This window comes from Harmonia axyridis, chromosome 3 (assembly GCF_914767665.1).
Source record: "Harmonia axyridis chromosome 3, icHarAxyr1.1, whole genome shotgun sequence".
In the NCBI taxonomy this organism is placed as follows: Eukaryota; Metazoa; Arthropoda; class Insecta; order Coleoptera; family Coccinellidae; genus Harmonia; species Harmonia axyridis.
In genome coordinates this window covers 50425216-50452113 of record NC_059503.1, presented here as the reverse complement: position 1 = coordinate 50452113, position 26898 = coordinate 50425216, and the positions used below count along the sequence as shown (strand labels likewise).

Below are 26898 nucleotides of genomic sequence, written 5' to 3'. Positions count from 1 at the left end.
GTCGACTTTTAGATAATTCGTAAAGATATGCAGTACTTATATATTTAAAATTTATACATCTGTGGCCATTGCAGATCTATGGACAATGAGGATCTATGGTCAATGTAGATCTACCTACAAGGTGTATCTACTGGCAATGCGGAACTATGAGCTACATTGATCTACCTTCAAGTAAGATCTATGAGCAACATTGATCTACCTACAAAGTAGATCTATGGGCAACATTGATCAACCTACAAGGTAGATCTATGAGCAACATTGATCTACCTACAAGGTAGATCTATGGGCAATGTGGATCTATGGGCTTTATTGATCCACAGGATATATTGATCTACCTACAAGGTAGATAAGGGCGCGTACTAGTCTATACTATATTAAACTCGTAAGCGCTCCTCCCACCGAAAATCGAACGATTTTGGACCGATTTTGCGGTCGAGTGTTCTCGGCTCTGGGAGAGATACGAGAAAAACTAAAAGTACGGAAAGAAAGAGAAAATGTCGAATTAACTAACGCGGATATTCCCGTTTCCCGATTTTTCGGGATTACCTGGGAATGAACGGATAAAGTTTGGGAAATTTCCCGACGAATTTCCAGATTCACGTCGACGTGAACGACCAATAGGAAAATACTACGATGTCCTTGGGTAGCAACGGGCCTAGCAACGTCCGCGGCAATTGACGTTTCTAGAATATTTCTAATTGTCGATCGAACCGGAAATAATGATCAATTCAGTTAATTATATCGATTCAATTACAGAAATTCCATATTTGACTAAAATATCGATACTAAATATGCCCCGATGGATGCTTTTCGAATTTTAGAAGCTGCAATAAGTCAATACTTGGACAGAAGACGACAAATGTCAAAATTTATTCATGCCGTGAAATGTTGAAATTTGGACGCATCGAGAAATATGCAAGAAAAGATGTTCAGATACGATTTATATCCCTTTTTCCATGTATATTTGATGATATTTTCGAATGAAATCGTTTTTAGTCCGTGGGAAGCTTGGTTTGCCAGAAGCCTCTACCAGGAGTCAGTTGGTTATTTGAGAAGTTTTTAACGAGAAATTTGAGGAAATAATAGAGTACAACTGCATGTACCGCCCTTTTATGATGGTATTTTTACGTTTTGTTGAGATTTTCATGGAAATTCGTCAAATTTTGAAGCATTCCGTTTCATGTGAATTGTCAAGGACATACGTAAATATATCATTTTGAACAAATATCAGCATTTTAAGGCAAGGAAATCGGTAGGTAGAGATATTTTAATTCGATTTCCTTTATATTTAACAATTTTTTAAACGAAATTCATGAAAATTCATCAACTTATAGAATCTCTGTCACCAGTTATTTTGACATTTTTCCTATAAGAAGCACAAATGCACCTAATGCAAAGGCGTTGTGGCCGGGTGGTTAGGGATACGGACCGTCGTGGAGTGGTGTCTATGCGCTGGAAGTTCAAATCTCAGCCGGTCGATATATTTTTTTTATTTTTCTTCCAGTTATTAATTCTTTTATTATTTGGCGGTGAATGCTTTGGAATAATGAAATGGATCAAAGTTTTTTTAGTCAACTGTGTGAATGATTTCTATTTAATAATCTATTCGAAATATTCTGACGTTTCAACCAATTCTGTGCTTATTCATAAAATCGTCGAAATCATTAATGAAACGTCAGATGATATTTTAATGGAAATGTTGAAATTTGGACGAATCGAGAGGAAATATTCAAGAAAAGATAATTCAGATACGATTTCTATCCTTTTTTCCATGAATATTTGATGATATTTTCAAGAGGAATCGTTTTGTGTCAGTGGAAAGCTTGGTTTGACAGAAGTCTCTAGGTACAGGAGTCATTTGGATATTTGAGGAGTTTTAAACGAGATATTCAAGAGAATAATAGACTGGAACTGTATGTACCGCCCTTTTATGATGGTATTTTTCCGTTATACGTGCTAGATTAACGTTTATACAGAGTGTACTATTTCCGAGTACCAATTTCCGAGATGTCTCTGGAGAACTGAAAACTTTTCTTATAGTTGACATGTTAGCTCTATAGGTTATCATTTCATTGCATAATTCTTGAAGGTATACAGGTAGGGATTGACGATTATATACAGGGTGTATTATTTTCGAGTGGCAATTAGAAGTTCAGGTATTCTTTCTCATGGAGGAAATCATTGAGGAAATATTTGATAATTGATTAACAATTATACATTTATATATTTGTGAAAAATTAGACTCAATAAAATCTGAAAACTAGATTAATAGTTTCGTGTTAGTCGACTTTTAGATAATTCGTGAAGATATGCAGTACCCATATATTTAAAATTTTTACAGGGTGAGGAATTCAGTGGTCTTTTTAAAATAATAGGAATTCCCTCCTTCCCATCTTATACAGGGTGTACAATTTTCAAGCGCCAATTATACATTTCTGGAAAATCGAGACCTTATGAAATCTGAAAATTGGAATAAGAGCTTTAGATTTGTTTTCTCTTGCATAATTTGCGAAGATATACGTGCGATGAATATTTTTTATACAGAGTCCACAATTTTCGACCTCCAATTGGACGACTCTGGAGAAATGAAACCTGTTGAAATCTGATAGTTGAGATCTTAGATCCAGGATATTTTTTTTTTTGCATAATTGTTGAAGATATACAGTAAGCGACTGACGATCATATACAGGGTGTATTATTTTCGAGTACCAATTAGATTTTTATGCAGAAATGTGAAATATTGAACCATCGGATTATAAGCTTCAGGTTTTTTTTTCATTTATATACAGGATGTTTCATGTAAATATACAGTTTATAAAGGGTCGAGTTGATTGTCACTTGATAGGAATTATTCGATATTATTCCCATCCTCAAATTACATACAAGATGCGGGTTACTCACACGTATATTCATGAATCCTTAGTATCTCGCTTTATCTCAGTGCGATATCGATTTTACAGGAGATATGGAAGTATTTATGAATGAATTAAAATATGGATCTATGGGCTATATTGATCAACCTAAAAAGTAGATCTATGGGCTATGATGATCTACCTACAAGGTAGATCTATGGGCAACATTGGATCTACCTACAAGGTAGATCTATGGACAACATTGATCTACCTACAAGGTAGATCTGTGGGCAACATTGATCTACCTACAAGGTAGATCTATGGACAACATTGATCTACCTATTAGGTAGATCTACAGGATATATTGATCTACCTACAAGGTAGATCTATGGGCGTACTAGTATGGTATTAATTTTAAAAACAGAATATGTAGATTGAACATGGCACTCATTAAGTGAACTGAATCTCACCTTTTCCTACCTTGGTTTTTTTGTAATATAATATTATTTTGTAAACTCTAACTGGAGCAATAAAGACCTTTATTATAATTATTATTATATGTAGAGTCAAGGGTCAACTAAAGTTGACATACAAAGAAAATTTGAACATTTGATAAGGGTAATAGTATGGTATTAATGTTAAAACCTGAATATGTAGAAAAAAATTAAGGAACTTCTTAACAACAAAACAACATCCATATATAATATCTACAGAGTACCACCTCGGAAATCCATTTGAAAAGGTAAATTCAATTTGAGAACCACGCAATTTTAATAATTTCTGACGTTTCTGGATGCTTCTATGGAATATTTCAATGTTGATTAAATATGTTTTAATACTATACTTCATATAGCTAGAGTAATTACTTATACACTATTGTATGTTTGCAATGTTTATGTCAGAGTTAAAATTTATATTTGAATAAATGTTTCAGTTTTGAAATAGATCCAAACTTGGAATTGTAACGCTGACCATTCGAAAGGAATTTGTCTTTTCCTCAAGCCACAAACCTATTATTCCAGCAGTTCTGCATGTTAGATAGTCAAATGAACGTTGAATTATATTCAACTCTATATTTCGCTTTCATTTATATCTCTTTTGCTTATTATCTTTTTTTTTTCATTTCAGATGAAATTCAGAAATTTTGAGAGAGTCGAAAAGGTAGGAGGATATATCAATAACTATAATATACATATAATTAATATTAAAACAGTGTTTTACAGAATATTTGAAATAGTAAATAAATACAACATAAGGAAGATAAATATTTTTTGTACATTCTACTCTGTGTTCAGAAACGGGGAGAAAACTTTTTAAAACTTTCTTCTCTTAGTGGAAATCTCCACTTCTATTTATATACAATGCAGTTTTTAAAGGTCTTCTTCTGGTTTGTTTTTACCTTCACGCCATTTTATGGTTTCAAATATTTTCAGATATGTTTTTGTGGACATGTTTTTATTCTGTCCATTTGTTGCACTCCATTCACCTATAGTCAATGCAATAAAGATGCTGTAATTGAAATATTCTATTAATGCTAAATTTATGAACTTTATTAAGACTATGAACTAAGAATACAAAACTAACAAATCAATGAGGTCGTCTATGCAACGTTTTTGAGAACTATGACTATAAAGTGGACCAACTTTTATCTAGGAACGCAGTTCTCAAAAAAAAATTCGACTTTTAATCATTTAATATAAGAATTGTTTCGCTACACAGTAGCTTCTTCAGATTTTTGAATAACCAAACATTTTTAAGTAAACTTATTCCTTATATACATAAATATAGGGTACATTAGGTAGATACAAGTTATTGACAATGGATCTTGGGATTTCCAGCAATAAATGGTTACTAATATTTTCAAAAGCGGTGAGTTGTTAACGTCCACTTGGTCGTTCAACAATATTCCAACTTTATTGTATCAGTTTATTTCTAACACTTCTAGGACGGTTAAACCATAACTTTTATATTCAATATAAATATCTTTGACTACCTCGGTAGTAAAGTGGACTGAAGAGTCGGCTGTGGTGCCGAAGGTACCGGGTTCGAATCCTAGCTAGGTCATGGATGTTGTGCATGTCTGGTGGTGGTTAATGAATTGATAAAGTCTGATAGATAATGAAATGTTCGCTATGTAGATGGCCAAAGTACATAAAACAAAACAAACAATATCTTTCTGTAACCATTCAATGCTGGAAATCTCAAGATCCATTGTCAATTCTGATCTACCTAACGTACCCTATATTTATCTATATAAGGAATAAGTTCACTCAAAAATGTAAGTTATTCAAAAAAGTGAAATATCTGAAGAAGCTACAGTGTAGCGAAACAATTGTTATATTAAATAATTAAAAGTGGGAATAGGATAACTGTCATTTGATTTCTATTGAAATGAATTTCCATCAAGTTGAGACCGAATCCAATATTTAATACAAGATGAGAATTCTTATTGGGAGTGAGGTGAGGATATTGTTAACGCTGGTTCTTTCCTGAAACAATGTAGTGCACTGTATGTTTTGGGTATCAGAAAACACCTTAAATTATTGGAACAAACACTGGACGATAAACTAAATTTATATTACTATATATAAATATACAATGAAATAGTTGTACCAAATATAAACACCTTTATATATAACTGCTTCGCCATGTCGAATGGTCGAGGAATTTCTTGCTCCTGGTGTTCAAGTGAAATTCAGACACGAAGATTCAATGAGTTGTAAAACTTGTGACAGTGATATATCAAATGTGTAAACAAGGGCGGTCCTAGCCTTAAATTTTGGGGGGGAGGTCGCCCATATGGGCTTTGAGTTTTTTATGGGACATCAAGTATCAAGTCCTAACCTCTCAAAAATATTTATATTTATACATTTATATAAGGTGACAAGGTGTACAACTTTGCTTCCGCCGTTTTTTTATAGATAGCTTTAGTGGTAAGTGGTAGTCGAAATAAATAGATCGTAAATGTCATACAATAAGCTTGAGTATTTGTAAACATAACGCCATCGAAATATTAGCCAAATTCTCGTCATTCGCTGGAGGTTTTAATTTACTGCTTTAGTTTGAATAAATCTGCGACTGAGGCTCATCGAATGCTCTCAAATACCTATGGTGAGGCCGCTATTAGTGAAAGAACGTGCCGAGAGCGATTTCAATGCTTCAAGAATGGCGATTTTGACGTCGAAGACCAGCATGGCGGTGGAAGAGAGAAGGTTTTCAAAGATGCAGAATTGGAGGAATTACTTGATCAAGACTCATGTCAAACGCAACAAGAATTGGCAGGATCATTGTGAGTGACGCAACAAGCCATTTCAAAACGCCTGAGAGTCATGGAAATGATTTAGAAACAAAAAAATTGGGTCTCGTACGAGTTGAATCCGGGAGATGTTTAACGGCGTCTGCTTGCTGCTTGTTAGTCAAAGACAGGAGGGGTTTCTGCATCGCATTGTGATTGGAGCCGAAAAATGGGTTCATTACGGTAATGCCAAGCGTAAAAAATCATGAGGATATCCCGACCATGCTTCCACGTCGACGGCCAAACCGAATATTCACGGTTTTAAGGTCATGCTCAGTATTTGGTGAGACCAGCTCGGAGTAGTGTATTATGAGTAAGTGGTTGAAACCGACTGAAACAATCACAGGCGATCGTTATCGAACGCAATTAATACGTTTGAGCCGAGCATTGAAAGACAAACGGCCGCAATGCAACGAGAAACATGATGAAGTGATTTTACAGCATGACAATGCTCGACTCCATGTTGCGAAAGTGGTCAAGATAAACTTGGAAACGTTGAAATGGGAAGTCCTACTCCACCCGCCGTATTCTCCAGACGTTGCTCCCTTGGACTATCACTTAATAAATTTATAACCAGTTTTTTACAATAAAGCCTCGAATTTCGGAAAACAACGGCGGAAACAAAGTTGTACGCCTGTGTATTATAATATATTTATTTACTTATCAGGGTTTTAACCATTCAGGTGGAAATTAATATAAAAATTGAATAGTATATCGATTGTTTAATATGAAAAAAAGGTAGACAATTGGCATCACAAAATCTAATTTGATCTTTGAACCTTTTGAAAATCTTGTAATCACAGCATCCTCGTCAACGTCAATGTCCCTGTGTTCAGGAGGACTAAATCAAATCCGATGCAAAACTCGGAAAAACCAGATAGAAAAAATCCCAGAATAATCTGCCCAAACAACAATGAAGGGTTTATAAAATCATCACTGTGCTGTGCACAGTTAATATTTCAAACTTAACTCAACAGTATTATAGAGTTTATTTATGTAATTTTCTGAATAAACTCTCTTATTATTATTGTTATTATCAAACATTCAAACGAGCCGGTCGAGCCGAGTGCCGACAGTAAGGTTCCTTTCACACGGTGAGCTGTACGTCTCTCGCTCATGAGCGAGAGGCAGACCCGACAGATCGAAATGCAAAGACTACAACGGTGCTTTCACACGATGAGCTATGATCCATCACGTCTCATGGGCGAGAGCTTCTTTCACATGGTGAGACGTACAGTGCATCCCATTTCGGGTGAGACTGCCAGGTTTCTCGCTTAATATTTAAGATGGAGCCTTGCGGTTTTCACGTTCCTGTCCTACTTTTTCGTGAAACTCAAGTTGGTCTGATCAGATTTTGCATAACTGTTTCCGTTCAAGAGATACAGGGTGATTTTGGAAATTGATACTTTTCGGACCCCTCCTTTATCTCCGAAGTTATTAGAAATAATGCTGAGGTGAAAACTACGTCTGAATCAGAATTTTCGTAGAATCCAGTGGCGTACTCAATATTTTTTTCCGGGGTATGGTTTTGAAGATTCAACACAAACCTATATTTTTTTTCAATGGAACACCCTATATATCATTACTTCGTTGAATTCGTTATTTTTTTCCCTTCAAAATAATATATGATACTATACCTATAGGTAGGATGGTCAGAAATGTTAGAAAAACAATAAAACATCAAATAATGATGATTTTTTGTTAATGAGCAATGGATTTTCCATACGAAAAAAAGCATTAATTGGATAATTTTCATTTGTGATTTTATATATAGTAGAGTAAGCAAACAAATATAATACACTCATCACTAATATGAAAAACAAAACGTAGGTACCTACCAAATAGCAACAAATGAAAAATAAAAAAATTCATAAACATTTCATAATATCTTACAGATTAAACTGTTCAAATTGCTGTCCATTTTCCCTAATACATATAATTTACTACAGTAAAAGACATAACAGTCTCGAAGAACTTCGTGCACCTACAGAGGCAGTTTCCCAGGATTTACAAAACCGCTCTTTTATAATATTAAATGCACTCAGGCGTATTGAAAAGTTTTGTCAATTATGTATTAGAGGAAAATGGACAGTAATTTGAACAGTTTAAGCTGTAAGATATCATGCAATGTTTATGAATTTTTGTATTATTTATTTGTTGCTATTAGGTAGGTACCTACGTTTTGTTTTTCATGTTAGTGATGAGGGTATTATCTTTGTTTGCTTACTCTACTATTTATAAAAATCACAAATTAAAATTATCCAATTGAACCTTTTTTTCATATGGGAAATCCATTGCTCATTAACAAAAAATCATCATTATTTGATGTCTTAGTGTTTTTTTAACATTTCTGACCATTCTACCTATACAGGGTGAGTCTTTGACTTGTACCTATATTTTAACCGAAGGTTCTTGAGGTCAAAAGAAACACTTTTTTCCTTTACCATTTTTTCCGATTCGGCCCTGTTAAAAAGATATAGCCATTTTAAATTTTCAAAATGAGCTAATTCACCCCTGAAAACCGGAACACTGAAGTTTTCTCAAGCATAAGATATACCTCTTGAACCTTGGAAATAAGCTACTAAATTAGAAAAACCATCATAAACTCACGTTTAACATTCCATTTGTTGAACAAAGTAGTGTTTATAATCAAATAAATGAGTTATTCCAATTTCGTTGACGCTAAAGATTAAATATTCTTCTCTTGATTTCTATTTCATTTTCGATAATTATAACGAATTGAGCTCGCTACCACCCATATTAGCTCTGATACTCATATCCATTCATTCATTATATTTCATTTATATGATATCGTTGTTTATTTTTCGTGCAAGAAATAACCTTAAAATCTCAAATAAATAATATTCATCTATGAAAGATCTAACACAGACTATAGTAATCTGTGGTTTTAAGTTTGAATTTCAAATTTCGAGTGATGCCAAATATAAACATAGCAGTTCGGTTCGAATAATCTATGTTCTAACCTAAAATTTTCATTAACAGTTTACACTGTTATTGTTAGAAGATATTTGTTATGAAATGAAGCATTTGATTTGTTCCATCTATCTCATAAAATATTGAAATGCATCAATATTTTTGAAACCATCAGTATGAAAATATGGAAATATGGAAAATATTCTGGCTCTGTAATCAATGGAAAATGTTAGACTCCACTTGTAATCAAATTTGTTGTTAATGTGTACCTACATTATAGCCAACTTTACTACTTAATTCATCTTGATTTTGGCATTGAAAATAAATGAGAAGTATTCAATGTAAATATCCACAATAGAATATTTGGTTTCTTTCAACTCACCTAATTTGTTTTCACATTAAAATAATTATGGCCCTCTTGGAAGTATGTCAATCATAAGCTCTTAGGATGAATTTATGGAATAGCAAAAGAATAAAAGTATTCAATCTCAATCACATGAAAATTTGTCTAGTATGTACCTAGTCCTAGTGGTATGTTTCGATGTGAGTTTGAATGAGCCGAAGAAGAATACAGTATTGTTCGATAGCAGCAGTCTTTAGTGGGATATTGATTGTTGTCATTATAATGGGACTATTTTGTGAAAACTTTTTTAAACATGGGTTTTATGAATAATCTGGGCTTTTCAAAAAGAATGTTGATTTTAGTGAAGTATCTTCTTATTATCAGAGCTGTGCCAAAGCTCAGTGATTTTTAATCAAATCGAGGAGTTGAGGTGAGCTTATTCAAATAACTTCATTTTCAAACTAAGTTGGCTAGTACTTCAATTCTTAAATCTGAGACATGACTTCATAGTAAATAGTCATTTCTGTGGTTTTTTTTTCCACAATAGAACAGAGTTGCATTCAGCCAAAGTACCCAATTTTTTGAATTTCACAGATAATTTTTTTTTTTTAAGATCAAGTTATTCGAAAACGGCGCTTTGTACGAGAAAATATGAAGAATACTTTTATTTTTCAAATTAGCCAAATATTCTTCAATGAACGTTCAAATTACTATTAAGAGTTGGTTTCTTCGAATTTCTGGTATTTTTATGGTATGTTATGTTCATAACAAAGAAACAGAAGAATGTGTATGGAATCTGGTGTTCGGAGAAGATGTATGACATCAAAAAAAAGCTATATTTCAAAAATCATTTCCTTCGATACAACCATTTCCGAGATATAGCCGAAAATCACATTTTTTTAACGATTTTCAACAGCCTGTATCTTTTTAACCGGGCCGAATCGGAAAAAATGGTAAAGGAAAAAAGTGTTTCTTTTGACCTCAGGAATCTTGGGTTAAAATATATGTACAAGTCAAAGACTCACCCTGTATAGTATCCACACCATTTTGAAGGGAAAAAATAACGAATTCAACGAAGTAATGATATACAGAGAGGGCCATTGAAAACTAAACAGCGGCTCTGTAAGTCGGCAGAACCGAGTTATATAAAAATGCTCGGACACGTCAACAACATTTTCGAGGGGGACATCGTTCGCGATGAAATTCACCCGAAATACATTCCATCCCTCGGAGCTGTGACCGCCACCCCTAAATTTTTAAATGGCACCATATGGCAAGTGATACCTCATTTGAAAGGTAGTTTCCTTCTTAATATCAAACAACAGAAATAAATTAATTCTATCGATTCGTTTTCGAGATATAGGAACTTGAAGTTGGGAAATATCTTTTTATTCACTCAATCGCTACCATGAAGAGCACTTGAAATTTCAACAAGTTTTTAGATAGAATGTTTCCTGGAACTTGGATTGGAAGAAGAGGCGCTATAGGGTGGCCAGCCAGATCTCCAGATTTAATCCCACTCGACTATTTCCTGTGGGGTCACTTGAAAAACAAAATCTATGCAACCGAACCAGAATCTCTGGAAGATTTATGACGTAGAATTATTGAAGAATGACGTCGAATAACGCCGGAAATGCTACGAAATGTGAGGTCTCATTTTGAACAGAAATTGTACTATTGTATGGAAATGGGTGGTAAACAGTTAGATCATTTAATTCCTTGACAATGATAATTATCTTTAAACAGTTGCAATGTTAGATCTAATTTTTATTGATTGAGTGAATAAAAAGTTATTTCCCAACTTCAAGTTCCTATATCTCGAAAACGAATCGATAGAATTAATTTATTTTTGTTGTTTGATATTAAGAAGGAAACTACCTTTCAAATGAGGTATCACTTGCCATATGGTGCCATTTAAAAATTTAGGGGTGGCGGTCACAGCTCCGAGGGATGGAATGTATTTTGGGTGAAATTCATCGCGAACGATGTCCCCCTCGAAAATGTTGTTGACGTGTCCGAGCGTTTTTATGTAACTCGGTTCTGCCGACCTACAGAGCCGCTGTTTCGTTTTCAATGGCCCTCTCTGTATAGGGTGTTCCATTAAAAAAAAATAGGTTTGTGTTGAATCTTCAAAACCATACCCCGAAAAAAAAAATTGAGTACGCCACTGGATTCTACGCAAAATTCTGATTCAGACGTAGTTTCCACCTCAGCATTATTTCTAATAACTTCGGAGATAAAGGAAGGGTCCGAAAAGTATAAATTTCCAAAATCACCCTGTATCTCTTGAACGGAAACAGTTATGCAAAATCTGATTAGACCAACTTGAGTTTCACGAAAAAGTAGGACAGGAACGTGAAAACCGCAAGGCTCTATCTTGAATAACAAGCGTGAAACCTGGCAGTCTCACCCAAAATGGGATGCACTGTACAGCTCTCGCTTATGAGCGAGATTCACATCGAAGGATCGAAATGCAAAGAGTACAACGGCGCTTTCACACGATGAGCCATGAGCTGTAACAGCTCATGGGCGAGAGCCGTCACGGTCATGCATCTCGACCAGAGCGCTTGTATAGGAAACAGGGCCGTCGCTAGGCAGGGTAGGCGTTCGCCTCGGACAAAATTCAGAGGCGGCATTTCAAGCTTGATCAATAAGAAGGCTATATGTAGAAATTCAAAGTATCGAATGAGATGTAATTTAGTTAGAAACAATAGGATGGAATACATACGAATTGGATAAAACATAGGGATTGCCATTTAAGATTTCAAACTAATCTCTTCCACCTCCACTAGAATAATAGGTGATAGAAACACTGTATATTCTTCATTCTCAAAAGAATTTCTTAGAGAAAACACGGAACTTATAATTTCTGTTGAATCAGTTTAGAGAAAATTCATGAGTTGAAAAATTTAAAGGACGGTGTAGCTCAGCAACACTAAAATTTCTAAAAGAATGTCAATTGTACAATCATATTTGATTGATGTAATTTTACTACATTTCCTTTTCTGTAAATACTTGTAATTATTTTAAAAAAATTATCACCTGTAATGGAATAGTACATTGTACCATATGTCGAGAAACGTTTAAATTGAAAAAAAATGAGATTCTGAGGAATGAATTCATATTTGAAAAGAGGAGTCGCGACCAAAATATGGTAGCTTGAAATTGTATTTATTTATTCCAACCACGAAATACATTTTCCTATTGTATAGAATTCTTTGAATAGTCAGGTATAGTATATCCAAAGTCACTTGAACTAGTCCATGAAAACTCTGAGCCATAGATGTCCCTCTGAAGTGGATATCGCGATCCGCTAAATACCAAGGTTTGTTTGAAAATATTGTTAGGTAATAAATTCACTGGCCCCAAAGAAATTTCTGTAAACTTGAACAACCCTTGTCTACACGAAATATTCTGGCTTCCTCTAAGTGACTTTGGCTATACTATACCGTCTACATATGAATATCATACATAGCATCGGAACTGACAAAGTAAATAATGAATTATATAGCTCTGAAACAACTTGAATAGGCATAATTTTGAGTAAGTAGGTACCACAAGTATTGGTCTGCCTACCCAGCAAGGTAATACTAGTGGTCCTGACAGAGGTTGTCCTGTACAGTATGTATTTGAGTAGACTCCTCCTAAACGGTTGGACGGATTTTGAATTTTGTGTGTTCAAGTGGATTCGGCAAAAAAAAATTCGGATTGAATAAAAAATTAATTAGGGAAACATTATGAAAAAAACGTGGATCCAAACCCATTCTCGAATCCACTTGAACATCCATACAGAATTTCATCGAAATCCGTCCAGCCAATTAGGAGGAATTCAATGAAATGAACATGCAAAGAATAATTATATACATGGAGTCCCATTCTGGAAGATCCTCTATAATATTATAAATAATATAATGAAATGAATAACTTTCTACGAACAGTACGAATAGTCTATTAAAAAAAAAATTCAAAAGAAAGTTTCTTAGTTTTCAGGGGGACATCGGATGTAGATATTCAATATGAACTTGAAGTTTTACCTATATCAAGGCTGAGTATGTATATTTTTCAAAAGCAGAAATATATTTTCTTCGCAGAATATTAATCTCCTTATGAAACTAAAAATATTATTCGTCTCCTTCGTTGTTTTCCATGAATGAATTTTTGAAAGAATGAAGATATGAAATGATTCATATTCAACATTCAATCACTTGTTTATGTATTCCATTCGAACATATCCAAAAATACAAGTTGTTTTCTTAATTTTACTCCAACCGCACACTGTGTGACACCGCGATAATAAAATCTCACAAAATTTGAATGTAGAACCGGAAAAGGATCTCGCTTATGAGCACGAGCCGTACGTCTCACCGTGTGAAAGGATTGTATGTATGGGCGAAAAACGCTCTCGCTCATGAGCGAGAGACGTACGTCTCACCGTGTGAAAGGAACCTAACAGTTACAGTCGTAATTACTTCTCCAATTTTCGGTTTGAAACACGAAACATATTATGCCTGTTCTTTTCCTATTCAATATAAGTCATGACACCCCTCCCCGAGCTTGTGTGTAAACTTATCACTAGAAGAATTCAACAGAATTCGTGAAAATCGTGAAGGTCTTGGATCGGAATGCATAATCAGACATGATCCAACTAACAAGGGAAGACCTCGCAATGATGAGAAAGGATATTGTGAGTGAAATTTCTACATTATTCCTATATGAAATCATTATACTCAAAAAAGTGATAACACAGAATAAACAAATAAAAAATCTCTCCGAACAATTATCTTTAAAGAAACATGATAAAAACATTATTTTATGATGTTTATTCATTTATTCATTAATTTATCTATGTAATTGTTGATTTATTTGGGAATAAACAAATATTCATTTAACTACTTGTAAATCTCGACTAACAAAATAATTTAAAACAGAAAGGTTATCGGGTGTGTAGTCAAACTTGAACAATTTTAGCTCTTTATTGTTTCGGCCAAGCTTTCGGACAATAACTTGTCCTCCTTCAGGGCTACTGAAAATTACAAAATGTTGTAAAAAACACACAGAAATCAATACAATAGAACTTACATCAATGTGAGTCCTAAATGCTTAAAATATTACAATGTCCATATATAATATGTAACATGCAAGAAAATATCTATATTTTCTTTTCCGAATCTTAACAATAGAATTAAACAATGAGTCAAATCTCAAAAGACATATGAAGGAATAATGTCAAAGGTTGAAAACATAGAAAAACACAAAGACAAGAGACACAGAAAGGAATGACTCCAGAGGACGAGTGACGTCACAAAATGAGGAACTATAAGGCGTTTTATAGTGAGGGAATCATCTAATTTGACTAATATTAATCAATTGAACGATATTACAATAAATGGAATTAAAACCATTAAAATCTGAATTGATATTCAAGTTTGTTTCATGGCTCTTGATTTCAACCGCCTCCAAAAACTCTCGCTTATATTTATTTCGCTAAGATCTTAAGCACCTAGCCTCTGAGAATTTCATACTATGTCCGGTTTCATATATATGTTTTGATAATCCGGTGGTTTGGCAACTATTAGATCTTGATTATTTGGTACATGGTTTCTAAAAGTTCTTATGATGGAAGGTGTGATGACACGATGGTAAGGAATAGAGAATTTTTTTTTTTTTATAACTGGACTCTCCTCATCAATGGATGGAAGGTTATCCTGTATCACTCCCGAGTTAGATTCTGTGATGCAACCAGGGTTGTTAAACAAACATTTATTCAAAAGTCTTGCAGGATAAGAATTTTTAATGAGGAGGTGATGTAATCTATGGAGGCTGGACTGTAATAGATGAGGGCTCACCAACTTTTCTATTGGATTTTTTAATCCTATTATGAGGTTGATTTTGTGTTTAAAGTCGTGTGAAAATTTAAAGTTAAGGTAACGACCAGAAGCCATTGGTTTCTGATACCAATCAGTCAACACCTTGTCATCGTCACTGCGTGTTAACTGTATGTCTAGGTAACTCAGAGTGAAGTTTACTTCTCGTTCATAAGTAAATTTTATGTTCTGATCTTGAGCATTGAGGGTGTCAACAACACTGAGGAGCAAATCTGTTCGTACAATGCAAAACAAATCATCTACATATTTTTTAACAACGATGGGCTTGTAATTTATTGCTTCGAAGGCCCTATCAAGCAAATCGTCCACAACCATATCTGCAATAATGGGAGAAGCATGTCCTTCCATGGGAGCTCCTTTAATCTGTAGAAAAACGTCCCTGGAACTGGCAATAAGTGGTTCCGAAAATAAGTTTGACACACTCCAAAAATTCTTCCTTCTTTAAGGTGCAATGTGGCTCGATAGAATCCCAATGTGAAACGATACTTTCCTATGCGGCATCATGAATTAGATGATTCCCTCACTATAAAACGCCTAATAGTTCCTCATTTTGTGACGTCACTCGTCCTCTGGTGTCCCTTCTTTCTGTGTCTCTTGTCTTTGTGTTTTTCTATGTTTTTAACCTTTGACATTATTCGTTCATGTCTTTTAAGATTTGACTCATTGTTTAATTCTATTGTTAAGATTCAGAAAAGAAAATATAGATATTTCCTTGCATGTTACATATTATATATGGACATTGTAATATTTTTAGCATTTAGGACTCGCATTGATGTAAGTTCTATTGTATTGATTTCTGTGTGTTTTTTACAACATTTTGTAATTTTCAGTAGCCCTGAAGGAGGACAAGTTATTGTCCGAGAGCTTGGCTGAAACAATAAAGAGCTAAAATTGTTCAAGTTTGACTGCATACCCGGTAACCTTTCTGTTTTGAATTTAAAATATTTATTTATTTATTATCACAACTCCACGTGTTCGGAATGGTGCAGACAATGATACATCGGATCTCCCACGGCGAGTCATCTTTGTCGGTTGTCCAGGTTCCTAGCATCTGTCTTTCCGATGATAAAACAATAAGGAAATCTGATAAAGAGTCGATCGTGAGTGTTGTTTCGACCATTGATGGAATGGAATATTGTAACCAAGGGAAAGAAACGAAATAAATTGGATGCCCCAACAGTAAATCAATCCTTTATCGGTACACAAAAAAATAGTATGATAGTTTACATGTTGTTACAAAAAAGCTTGTTTCTCACCTATATATGACCAGATTAAGTCCAGAGACTACAATAACAGATTTCATGATTTCTTAAGCCAGCATTCTACTGATGTAACCATTGAAAAACTAAACTCTAAGAAACCTGAAGTATATTCATCGTTCAAAATTACATTACCTTAACGCCATCTAGACAAAGTAATGAACCCGACATTTTCTCAAATATCTAACAAAATTATAAGCTGTGCATCTGGAGCAAATTTAGGAAGTAAAGGTTAAAGGCAAAAAGGAATTATTCATCATTGTCATCAGCTTTTGTCTAAGTCGGTAGAAACATCATCATGGGTCAGATCTAGTTTTATGTGTTCGACATGGAAATTGCCAAGGTCAGCCCAGTTCAAGAAATCTGGATTAATCATTTTATTAAACAAAATAAACAAGAAAAAAATTACATATAAATATATAACTACCAAAAAAAAATATCACTACAAGTGTGGTCAATCTGATACCAACGAAAAATATCAAAGACGAGAGAAAAGAAAGAGAAAAAATGAAACAAATTCCACCCAAATGTAATTCATGCGGCTCAGAGGATCACCAGGCATGGTCCCCTGAATGCCCAAAACACCCAAGAAAACTTTTAAAGGGAATACCCAACGTAGTTATGAAACCACTTAATAGGACGTCAAGAAACATAGAAGAATTTCACAAGAAATAAAGCAGAATCCATAACACAATTACCTTACATGATGATGTAGTTAACACATATACACTGTGTCCTTAAAGTATAGGACAAATTCATTTTCAGCAAAACAGACCATTTTAAGAAATAATTCTGAAACACGTCGATTTTTATTTTAATTTACCGTATTTTAAAATAATCTAATATACAGGGTGAATTACGTTCGAGTAATGACGTCACCGTCATTTTTTTAAATGGAACACCCCCATTTTGTCTCAATTTTCCGATTACTCTAGCTGAGCTGATTCCAAAAATGTATCCCATGTTAATACCAATCGGTACAGGGTGGACAAAAATACAATAGTTTCGTGTGTGCTCATAAATTAGGGCTGTCATAAATGTTGGAACAACGACCGGGACAAGAGGCACAGAAATAGGTTAAAATACTGAGAGGCATTCATTTAATCATAATCCAGGGTTTCTAGGATTATTTTTTTTTTGCACTTGGTAGATGAATTATAACACATTCCCCAATAAAATAAGATTTATTCGGATATATCCAATGGAATAATTTATAAAGAACAAAAATAATATCAACTCGCAATAAAAACAACATAAAGTCGCAACAATAAACAAGTAGTTATAATAAGTAATAATAATAAGTAATATTTATTTGCAGAATATTATGATAAATCATAATATCTATATAAAATGAAACAAGAAAAAAGAAATACATACTGTCTGCAAAAGGGATACTCACAACAGTATAAACTGATTATAAGTAATTTCCCAGGAACTATTGAATTGTACAGAAAAATCAACTTTATATACACACTGCAGAGCAGAAAAATATATATCGAATTTAGAATAGAGTAACCACAAAAAAAACAAGAAAATTCTGAAAATACCCACACAGAATCAACCATGGAATGTATCATCAAACAAAAACCTCCTATATCTTCTCTTAAAGGAAGGCAAACTATAAGACTTCAGGGGGAGAGGCAGATCATTATACACTGCTCAACAATTGATAGGGATCACTTGTTCTAAATTTATTTCTGAAATATTCGCTCCAAGATTATAAATTTAGTCAGATATCAGAGTATTTTCAGTTGATAATATGGTTCACTTGAGAAAAGAATGAAAAACTGGAAAGTTGGAGAGAAAAAAAGACTTTATTAGGAACACTCAAAATTCTGTGTTTGAATAACATAAAAATTTTATGATGAAACCACAAGAAGGCTGAAGTTTCGGTTAAGCTAGTACCTAGTTGGTCCCCCACGAGCTCGTCTCAAGCATTCTACCCTACGAGGCATACTTTCGCTCAAACGATTTATAAAATGTTGGGGCAAATTCGTCCAAATATCCCGTAAAGCGTTAGAAAGCTCCTCCAGGTTATTGATCGGTTGTTCTAAGGTTGACAATTGTCTAGACAGCTCAGACCAGACGATGCAATTCATGTCTGGAGAGCGAGCTGGCCAGTCCATCCTATCAATAGCATGAGTTTCTAGCGCTTCATTAACCAGACGACTACGGTGTGGACGGACATTATCGTCAATTAAAATGAAATTCTCGCCCACGGCAGCCGCAAACGGAACAATTATGGGTTCAATAATCATATCGTGATATCTCTGGCTGATCATGGTGGTGTTCTGCAGAACAACCAACTCTGTGCGTTGGTTCAAACAAATGCCTCCCCATACAAATATAGAACCTCCGCCAAAAGCTGTTGTGGGTACCATAAACTGTTCTGCATACCTTCGACCTCTTTCCCTCCAAGCAAGAATACGTCCATCGGAGTTGACCAAACGAAATCTAGACTCATCCGTAAATAAACATCGGCTCCAATCTTCAAGTGTCCAATTGCGGTGCTCCTCAGCCCATTGCCGTCGATGAACCCGGTGTTCCCTATTCAAACGGGGATGTTTTACCCTCCTACGTGCTCTCAAACCATGAACATGTAGTCGTCGTCTTACAGTCTGGTTTGAAATTAGAACTCCTGTTGCAACTCTCAGTGATCTATTGAGCCGCTACGCCGGGTAAGTGGGATTTCTCCTAGCATTGAGGATCAAAAGACGATCTTGGGCAGCTGTTGTACTGCGCTGCCGACCTCCCCCATGAACATAAGCTACTGAGTCGTTTTGGATGAACCTATTCCAAGCCCGACTCACGACACTTTGCGAAACATTCAACCGCCGGGACACTTCTCGCTGGGACAAACCTTCCTGTATCCAACGTATGATTTGGTCCAGTTGCACCGGAGCCAAACGTCTTCTCGGCATGACTGATAAGCTGATATTGTTCTCATTTCTTCAATTATTGTCACCTTATGTGTTTGAACGAGAGAAAAAAACAGATTTAATAACAAATACCACATTGCTTGTCACTCCACCTGTAACAGCCTACAGATAATAATCGATTTTGTGAACAAGAGCCGATGAAGTGAGGAAGACTTTGATATAATCAACTCAAAACATTTTACTTTTTCCTTAGAGAACATATAATGTACAGATATTCACGAGATAACTTGAAAAAAATACAAATGAAGAGAAGTTCATAAGTGACCCCTAGCAATTGTTGATCAGTGTATTCTGTTTATATATTGTACGTGAACGACCTGGTAAAAATAGTAGTAGAATGAGGATCCGGAGCGAGCAGTCCCCGATGTCGAAGGTTCAAAGTATGGACATCAGAGCGGAATCTTATTTTATTATAAAGATATGGAGGGGTCTTATAGAGAATAATCGAATGAAACAGTGAAACAGAGTGAAACTTTCTACGCTTTTTCATATCCAGCCAATTGCAATCAGAGAGCTTATGTATGACCGGTTCATATTTCTTAATTCAGTATATATATATAATTATGTTTTTGTGGTGGAAAACCTCGTTTTTAAAAACAAAACGATTTATTTCGAATACAAAGCGAGACAATCTTTTCTTAATGGATACACAATCAATTCTTAAAGAATGACCAATCAATTCTTAATGAGTACACAGATTCAGTCCCCTTTATAGATTTTCTTATCTAAATTCCTAGGTGAATAACAATTCAATAACAAGTGAAACAAAGGGCTATTCATAAAGATGAAATGCTGAATCTGCAATTAGATACATTGTAATATGTAGTTCTTATGGGATTGAAGGAAAGGATCTATTTATTTAGTAAGGGTTCATATTATGTAATTCCTCCCCTTCTTGGAAAAAGGTATCACCTTGCTGAGGTGTAGCTTTTAAAAATACATTTCTTTTGAAATATCTAAAAGCAAAAGCAATAATAATTATTATTATAAATATTATTAAAATAAATGTAAAAGTTATTCCTATGGGTTGAAGATTCCACTGGTCTAAGTCTTCTAAGACGATGTCTGGAATATCTTCATTCTCGATATTTTCTTCTTTGGAATTATTCTTTATAAAATGGGTCTGCTTGGGTAGAATAATGTATTTTTCTTCATTTATGGTGGTTAGAGGGAAAATCTCTTTCTGTAGGTTGCTTATTTCACATTTTGAATGGAGGAGTGCCATCGAAGGAGTAAAATAATATTTAATTTGTTGAGGGCATTTCTCTTGAACTTTCACGTTGTCTATCGATAGAATACTTCCATCTTCTAACAATCTGATGTCTGAATGTGAAGTAGTTTTAATTCTAGGACAATTTTCTGTATGATTTTTCAATATGTTCCTGAGACATTCTGGGGGTTTATTTAATGATTCTTGATCACATAAGAAATCTTCTTCCACGGGATGACAATTATTTGTTGAAGTTGACCATTCCAATAATTCTTCTTGAGAGAGCATATAGGGATTGGTATGGGAAATGGTTAAATTATTCTGAGGTAGGAAGTAAAACTTGTATAGATCATAGCCTTTCTGATAAACAGTGGGAATTGAAATCAAAAAGAGTAATATTTTGTTTTGAAAAATAATCTTAGTATGACATAATTGATAATAATCTTTAAGGTGATGAACAGGTATTATTGTGACATTCTTGATTAATTCGACAAATTTAGCATAAGGTAAAATAGATTCGTGTAAAAGGTGTAATCTTGCAAAACTTATAGCTGTTTGAATTTCATCAAGGGTATTTTTAATATCTTTAATTTCAAATGTCATGAGATGCATTTGCTCTACCTCACGTAACTCTGGAACAATTTGTAATAGTTTCAGATTTTCATTCATATTTTTGAATTTAGTGATATACTTATTTTTCAGATCGTTTACAACAGTAGCTATTTGCTTCTGATTTTTCATGAGCGTTTTCTCATTTTTCTGTATGCTATTAAAATAGTTTCGATATAATTCTTCATCGTCTGAATCTAACGTTCCGAATAATATTTTTGAAATTTTACCACCAAGATTAACTAATCCTCTTTTAGTTTTAATACTCTTATTAAGAATCTCTTCAAGGGCTTTAAAGTTTATATCATTTGAATGTTGTAAATATTTATAATTTGCTGTCTGAGCAAAACCTAATTTTTGGTCTTTCAGATTTTCAATTTCCTTTTGATATTTGAAAATTATTTCCTCTATCCTATTTAAATCAATGTGATAAATCAATTGTAGATTCTTATTCGTAACATAGGCTTTTCCTAATAAAACGGGTAATATATTATTTTCTAAGGGAATGATTTCGAGTGCGTTTATTATGATACTTATTTTTGTCCATAGGATTATCATTATTAGAGTAAGTAGTATACCATTTGTTTGGTCCATTTTTGAATGTGCAAATAAAATTTAAAACTTATTTTTTTTCGTTGTTTCAATATTTTTTTATGATAAATATGTTTATTTTTATCGTCTTGAATATGATGAGAATCAATTTCTTTCGCATCTATCTTTTTGAATGCAGGATCAAGTTTTCGTGTGATTGGGGCTTTGATATAAGTCGGGTTTTTATTAAGAGGGTGATCTTCTTTCGCACGTCTCTTATAATTCGTTTTTTCTAATCGATTCAATTGTTTATCTCGTTGTTTTTCTATTTGTTTCGTGATGTCATTCAAATTTTCAATATAATTTTCTACGTAATTTTGAACTTGTTCGTTATGCGTACGTTCAATAGGTAATGAGTAATTTAAGTCTGCCTTAATAATTTGGTCATTTCTAAACTTGAGTGATTTGAATTATTATAGCTTAATAAAGCTTGAGCTAATTTATTTTGAAAAGTACTGTTTTTACCTTCAATAGTTCGTAATTGTTCTATAAGTGTTGAATGAAATCGTTCCACTAAAGCATTCGAATTTGGGTTGTAATTTGTAATGTAATGAATTTCGATTTTATGCACTTTACAAAGATCTTGTACAACATTATTTTTAAATTTAATTCCGTTGTCACATGTTATTCTATTAGGTATACCATAATGGCTGAAATAAATTATTAATTTGTCTACAATTTCTAATCCGTTCTTTTGAAGTAATGGATAACATTGTCCAAATCTAGAAAATGAATCTATTATACTTAAACAGTATGTTTGACCAAATCGTATTGTATCACAATAAAGATGAGAAAAGGGTTTAGAACCAACAGGATTAGGTTTATATTGTAATTGAATTGGAGTTCTTTCATATTTGCTTTTCTGGCAATATTCACACGAATTTATATAATTCTGAACATCTTTATTCATATTCGGCCAATAAAATTTCCGTTTCAAACTAATAAGATTTTCTCTTAATCCTCGATGTATCGTTTTAGTTTCATGATACTGAGTGATTCTAAGTTGTCTTTCATCTATGTCTTCAACGTCTTCTAACAGGATTCTTGAAATTTTTAAATCAAAACTCTTATAGTCGAATTTCTCTTGCAAAATTCGTATAAGCGGTTTTTCTAATTCTGGTGATTTAAAAAATAATGTATAGGAACTTTTTGGTCTAATATATTCTTTAATAAATTTATATAAATCGCTTTCAATTGAATTTATGGAAACAATAAATCTGAGTTTTTCTCCGAATAGTTTAATTTTTATAACATTATAATTAGATGCAGTTTTGAATATTATTTGTAAATTAGATGAGTTAATACTTCTTTCTGTATAAGGTATTTCGAAAATTGGATTTTCAATATTGCTATGAATAGTTATATTGTCGTGAACAATAACATTTTGAGTTTCGAAGTCAATTATATCATCTTCAATTTCATTAGTAAATTCATTATTATCATTATTTTCGTATTCACTCGCATTTAATAATTCTAAGCATTCATCAAGTTCTTCGTCAGTAACTTGATTAATCACTGAAACTAAATCATCTTCAATACCATTTAAATCTTCAATACCATTAAAATCATTCATTTGGGAATTCAATGTTTCAATTTGATTTATTTCATTATTATCTTCTCTGGGTAAATAATATACAATCACTTTCATATTTGAATTGAAAAAAATATACTTTATCATATTGAATATCGTTGACCATTTTAATCGGTCCAAGCCGCTGGCAATGCGCGGTAATGCTAAACATTTTTCATTATTTTGTTTACATAATCTTTCGAGATTCAAAATCGCTTGAAATACATCTTCATACTTAGGTTTATCATAGTAAAATTCTTTTGTGATTAAATAGTAAATATTCCGATTATTTTTTCGGATCGCGGCAACTTCGCCTATAGATTTATTTTGAGATTTTAAATTTTCAATTTCGCCATATTTATTTTTGAAACTTAAAGCTATTCCTTTATTCATATGGAAATTCTGTGAAACACAATGTGCTAATGCAAAATTCTTTTGAGAATTGAATAAATTTCCTTCCTTTCCTTTAATGTTCGGTGAATCTTTTATATCGTTATTTTCTTGCGCCTTTATAAAATTTTCGTAAGTTAGGTCATCTTCCATAACTATTCTACTTAATGCATCTGCATTGTTCTGCGAGCCTTTTCTATATTTTATTTCATAATCAAATTCTTCAAGTTTTATTCGCCATCTCATTAGTCTCGAATTAGGTTCTTTTAGAGAAAATAGCCAAATTAAAGGTTTATGATCTGTATAAATTGTAAATTTTCTTCCGTATAAATATGGCCTGAAATGTTTACACGACCATACAATCGATAATAATTCTTTTTCGATCACACTGTATCGAGATTCAGCTTCATTTAAAGTTCTACTCGCGAAAGCAATCGGAAGATCATTGGGCGGTTGACCTTGAGATAATACTGAACCTACTGCATATCCGGATGCATCTGTAGTTAAAACAAAGGGTTCTTTGAAATCAGGATATCGCAATATAGGATGGTTTAATAAATTTTGTTTACATACTTCAAAGGCTTCAACATATTTTGGATCATTTATATTGATTTTAGAATTTTTCTTCAAGCAATTTGTAAGGGGTTTGGTAATTTTTGCAAAGTTAGGTATAAATTTCCTATAATATCCGACTAAACCAAGAAATGATTTGATTTCTTTTTGAGTTTTTGGAATTGGGAATTTATTCACAGCAGTTAATTTATTAGGGTTAGGTTTAATTCCTTCTGGAGTTATAATATGACCTAGAAATTCTATTTCAGTTTTGAAAAAATGTCATTTGTCCAATTGTATTCTCAAATTATCTTCTTTAAATACTTCAAGAATACTATGGATGTCTGCTAAGTGTTGTTCTATTGAATCTGAGAAAATAACAACATCATCCATATAAACATAACAATTTTTTCCAATATAATTTCTCAATACTATATTCATTAATCTTTGAAAAGAAGCAGGGGCATTTTTCAATCCGAATGGCATTCGCAAAAATTCATAATGACCATTTTCAATTGTAAAGGGGCGGTCTTTTCTATAGAGTCACTATCTAATTCAATTTGATGGAAATCGAGCGTTGTAAAATATTTCTTTTTTCCTAACTTATCTAAAATTGCATCTATTTGCGGTAAAGGGTATTTATCATCAATAGTTTTTTCATTTAATTTTCTGTAGTCAATTGCTATACGCCATTTTTGTTTTTGTGATAAATCTTGTTTCTTTGGAACTACAACAACAGGAAAAGACCATGGTGAAATACTTGGTCTAATAATTTTCTTTTCTAACATTTCATCGATTTGTTTCTTAATTTCCTCTCTATGTACTTCTGGGTATCGATAAATTTTACAATGAACGGGAACTTCATCTATCGTTCGAATTCTATGTTTAATTTTATTAGAAAAATTCAAGGGTTGACCCGGCAATTGAATTGCATCCTTGTTAGTTTGTAAAATTTTCATTAATTGATTACTTATTTTGGATTCCAGATGGCTAAGGTCCACTGGTATTTTGATAGGATTTTGACAAACTTGTTGATATTCAAAAGGAACTTGACAAAATTCATTTTTTAAAATTTGATTTTTGAAATCTAACATTAATCCATACTTATTCAAGAAATCTGCTCCTATAAGTCCGTCATAATTCTTATGAAATTTATAAAGAATGAAAGGATGAAAATCGTTTATTCTAAATTCAGAAAACAATGGTAACGATACTTTTTCATTCGAAGTTTCTTGTCTCATGCAAGCAGTTAATGTAGTTGATTCATTGAAAATATTTTCAGGGAAATAATTGTATGCAAATTTAGGATCAATCAAACAAACTGAGCAACCACTATCAATTAATAACTTACATCTAGGGTTTTTAAATTCAATAAATGGTAGCTGATTAGTATTATCTAAAGTAGAATTTGAGTCAATTCGTTTTCTAAGGTTGTTTCTTGAAAATTTTGTTTATTTGAGAAGTTACTTTTCGATGTAGAAGGTTGTGAGAAAGAATTTCTCCTATTAGGATTTATATCAATATTAGTTAATTCTTCTACGAGAAAATCAGGGCTTCGATCATTATTATTATAGAATTTTCTCTGGGGATTATTTTGATATTGGGTTGAATAATTAGGTCTTTTTTGTGGATAAACTCGTGTCTGTACTGACATTCTTTCAGGTGGGGTAGTTATTCTTTGATTTGGATTCGGTTTAAAAACGTTTTGATTTCTCGACGTACTTGGAACACCAAACGTTTCACGTTGCGTAGGATAATGAGTATTTACTTGACGTTGCGTAAATTGTATCGGTCTCGAAGGGAATCTATGCTGCGTTTCATAATGCTGCGTTCGATAATTATTATTTGAAAAATGATTGTATTTGTTTGTATTATTGCGATGATCGGAATAATTATTTCTCGATACATTTTTATGTATAGGATTTTTATTTCGACTTCTGTCTAATAATTCATACTGAGCCATATTACATAAATAATCTTTCACGGCGTTTACGGTATTATCAAAGTTGAATGCATTGTTAGTAATCAAATAAGTTCGTAATTCTGTTGGGGAATTCGATATCAATACTGTTTTACATATTTTTAAAATATTCGATTTATAAATTAATTTCTCTGGATCAGGCATAGGATCTGAATCTATTCTATAATTAATTCGAATTTTCAACGATATTATTTTATCAATGAAATTTAACATGTCTTCATGTGGCTTCTTTGCTAAAAATTGCAATTGATGAATTAATACATCTAAATTTATTTGATCTCCGAATTTCGTATTTAAGAATCGTTTAAGAACGTCCCAATTGTTAGGTATATCAGAAGTAGATACCTCTGCTAATGCACGATCAGTAAGTTTCGATTTTACAACTGCGAAACAATAATCTTTAATTATTTGGGCTTCATTTGTAAACATGAATAAAAATTGTTCTGCGCTACGTAAGAACGAATGCAACTCATTTTCTTTTCCTGAAA

The 26898-nt window shown here is 33.1% G+C and overlaps 1 protein-coding gene across 2 annotated transcripts in view; it reads left to right on the top strand.

Annotated features, from left to right (window-relative positions):
* Window positions 1-26898, top strand: part of LOC123676849 (protein suppressor of forked) — a 130808-nt gene that overhangs the window by 34756 nt on the left and 69154 nt on the right. Inside the window, exon 3 of one of the 2 annotated variants that reach the window (XM_045613106.1) lies at window positions 3981-4013. The exons of the other annotated variant lie outside the window; for it this stretch is intronic. Within the exon in view, the coding sequence (XP_045469062.1) occupies window positions 3981-4013 (33 nt within the window). The remainder of the gene's footprint in view (window positions 1-3980; window positions 4014-26898) is intronic. 2 annotated transcript variants of the gene reach the window in all.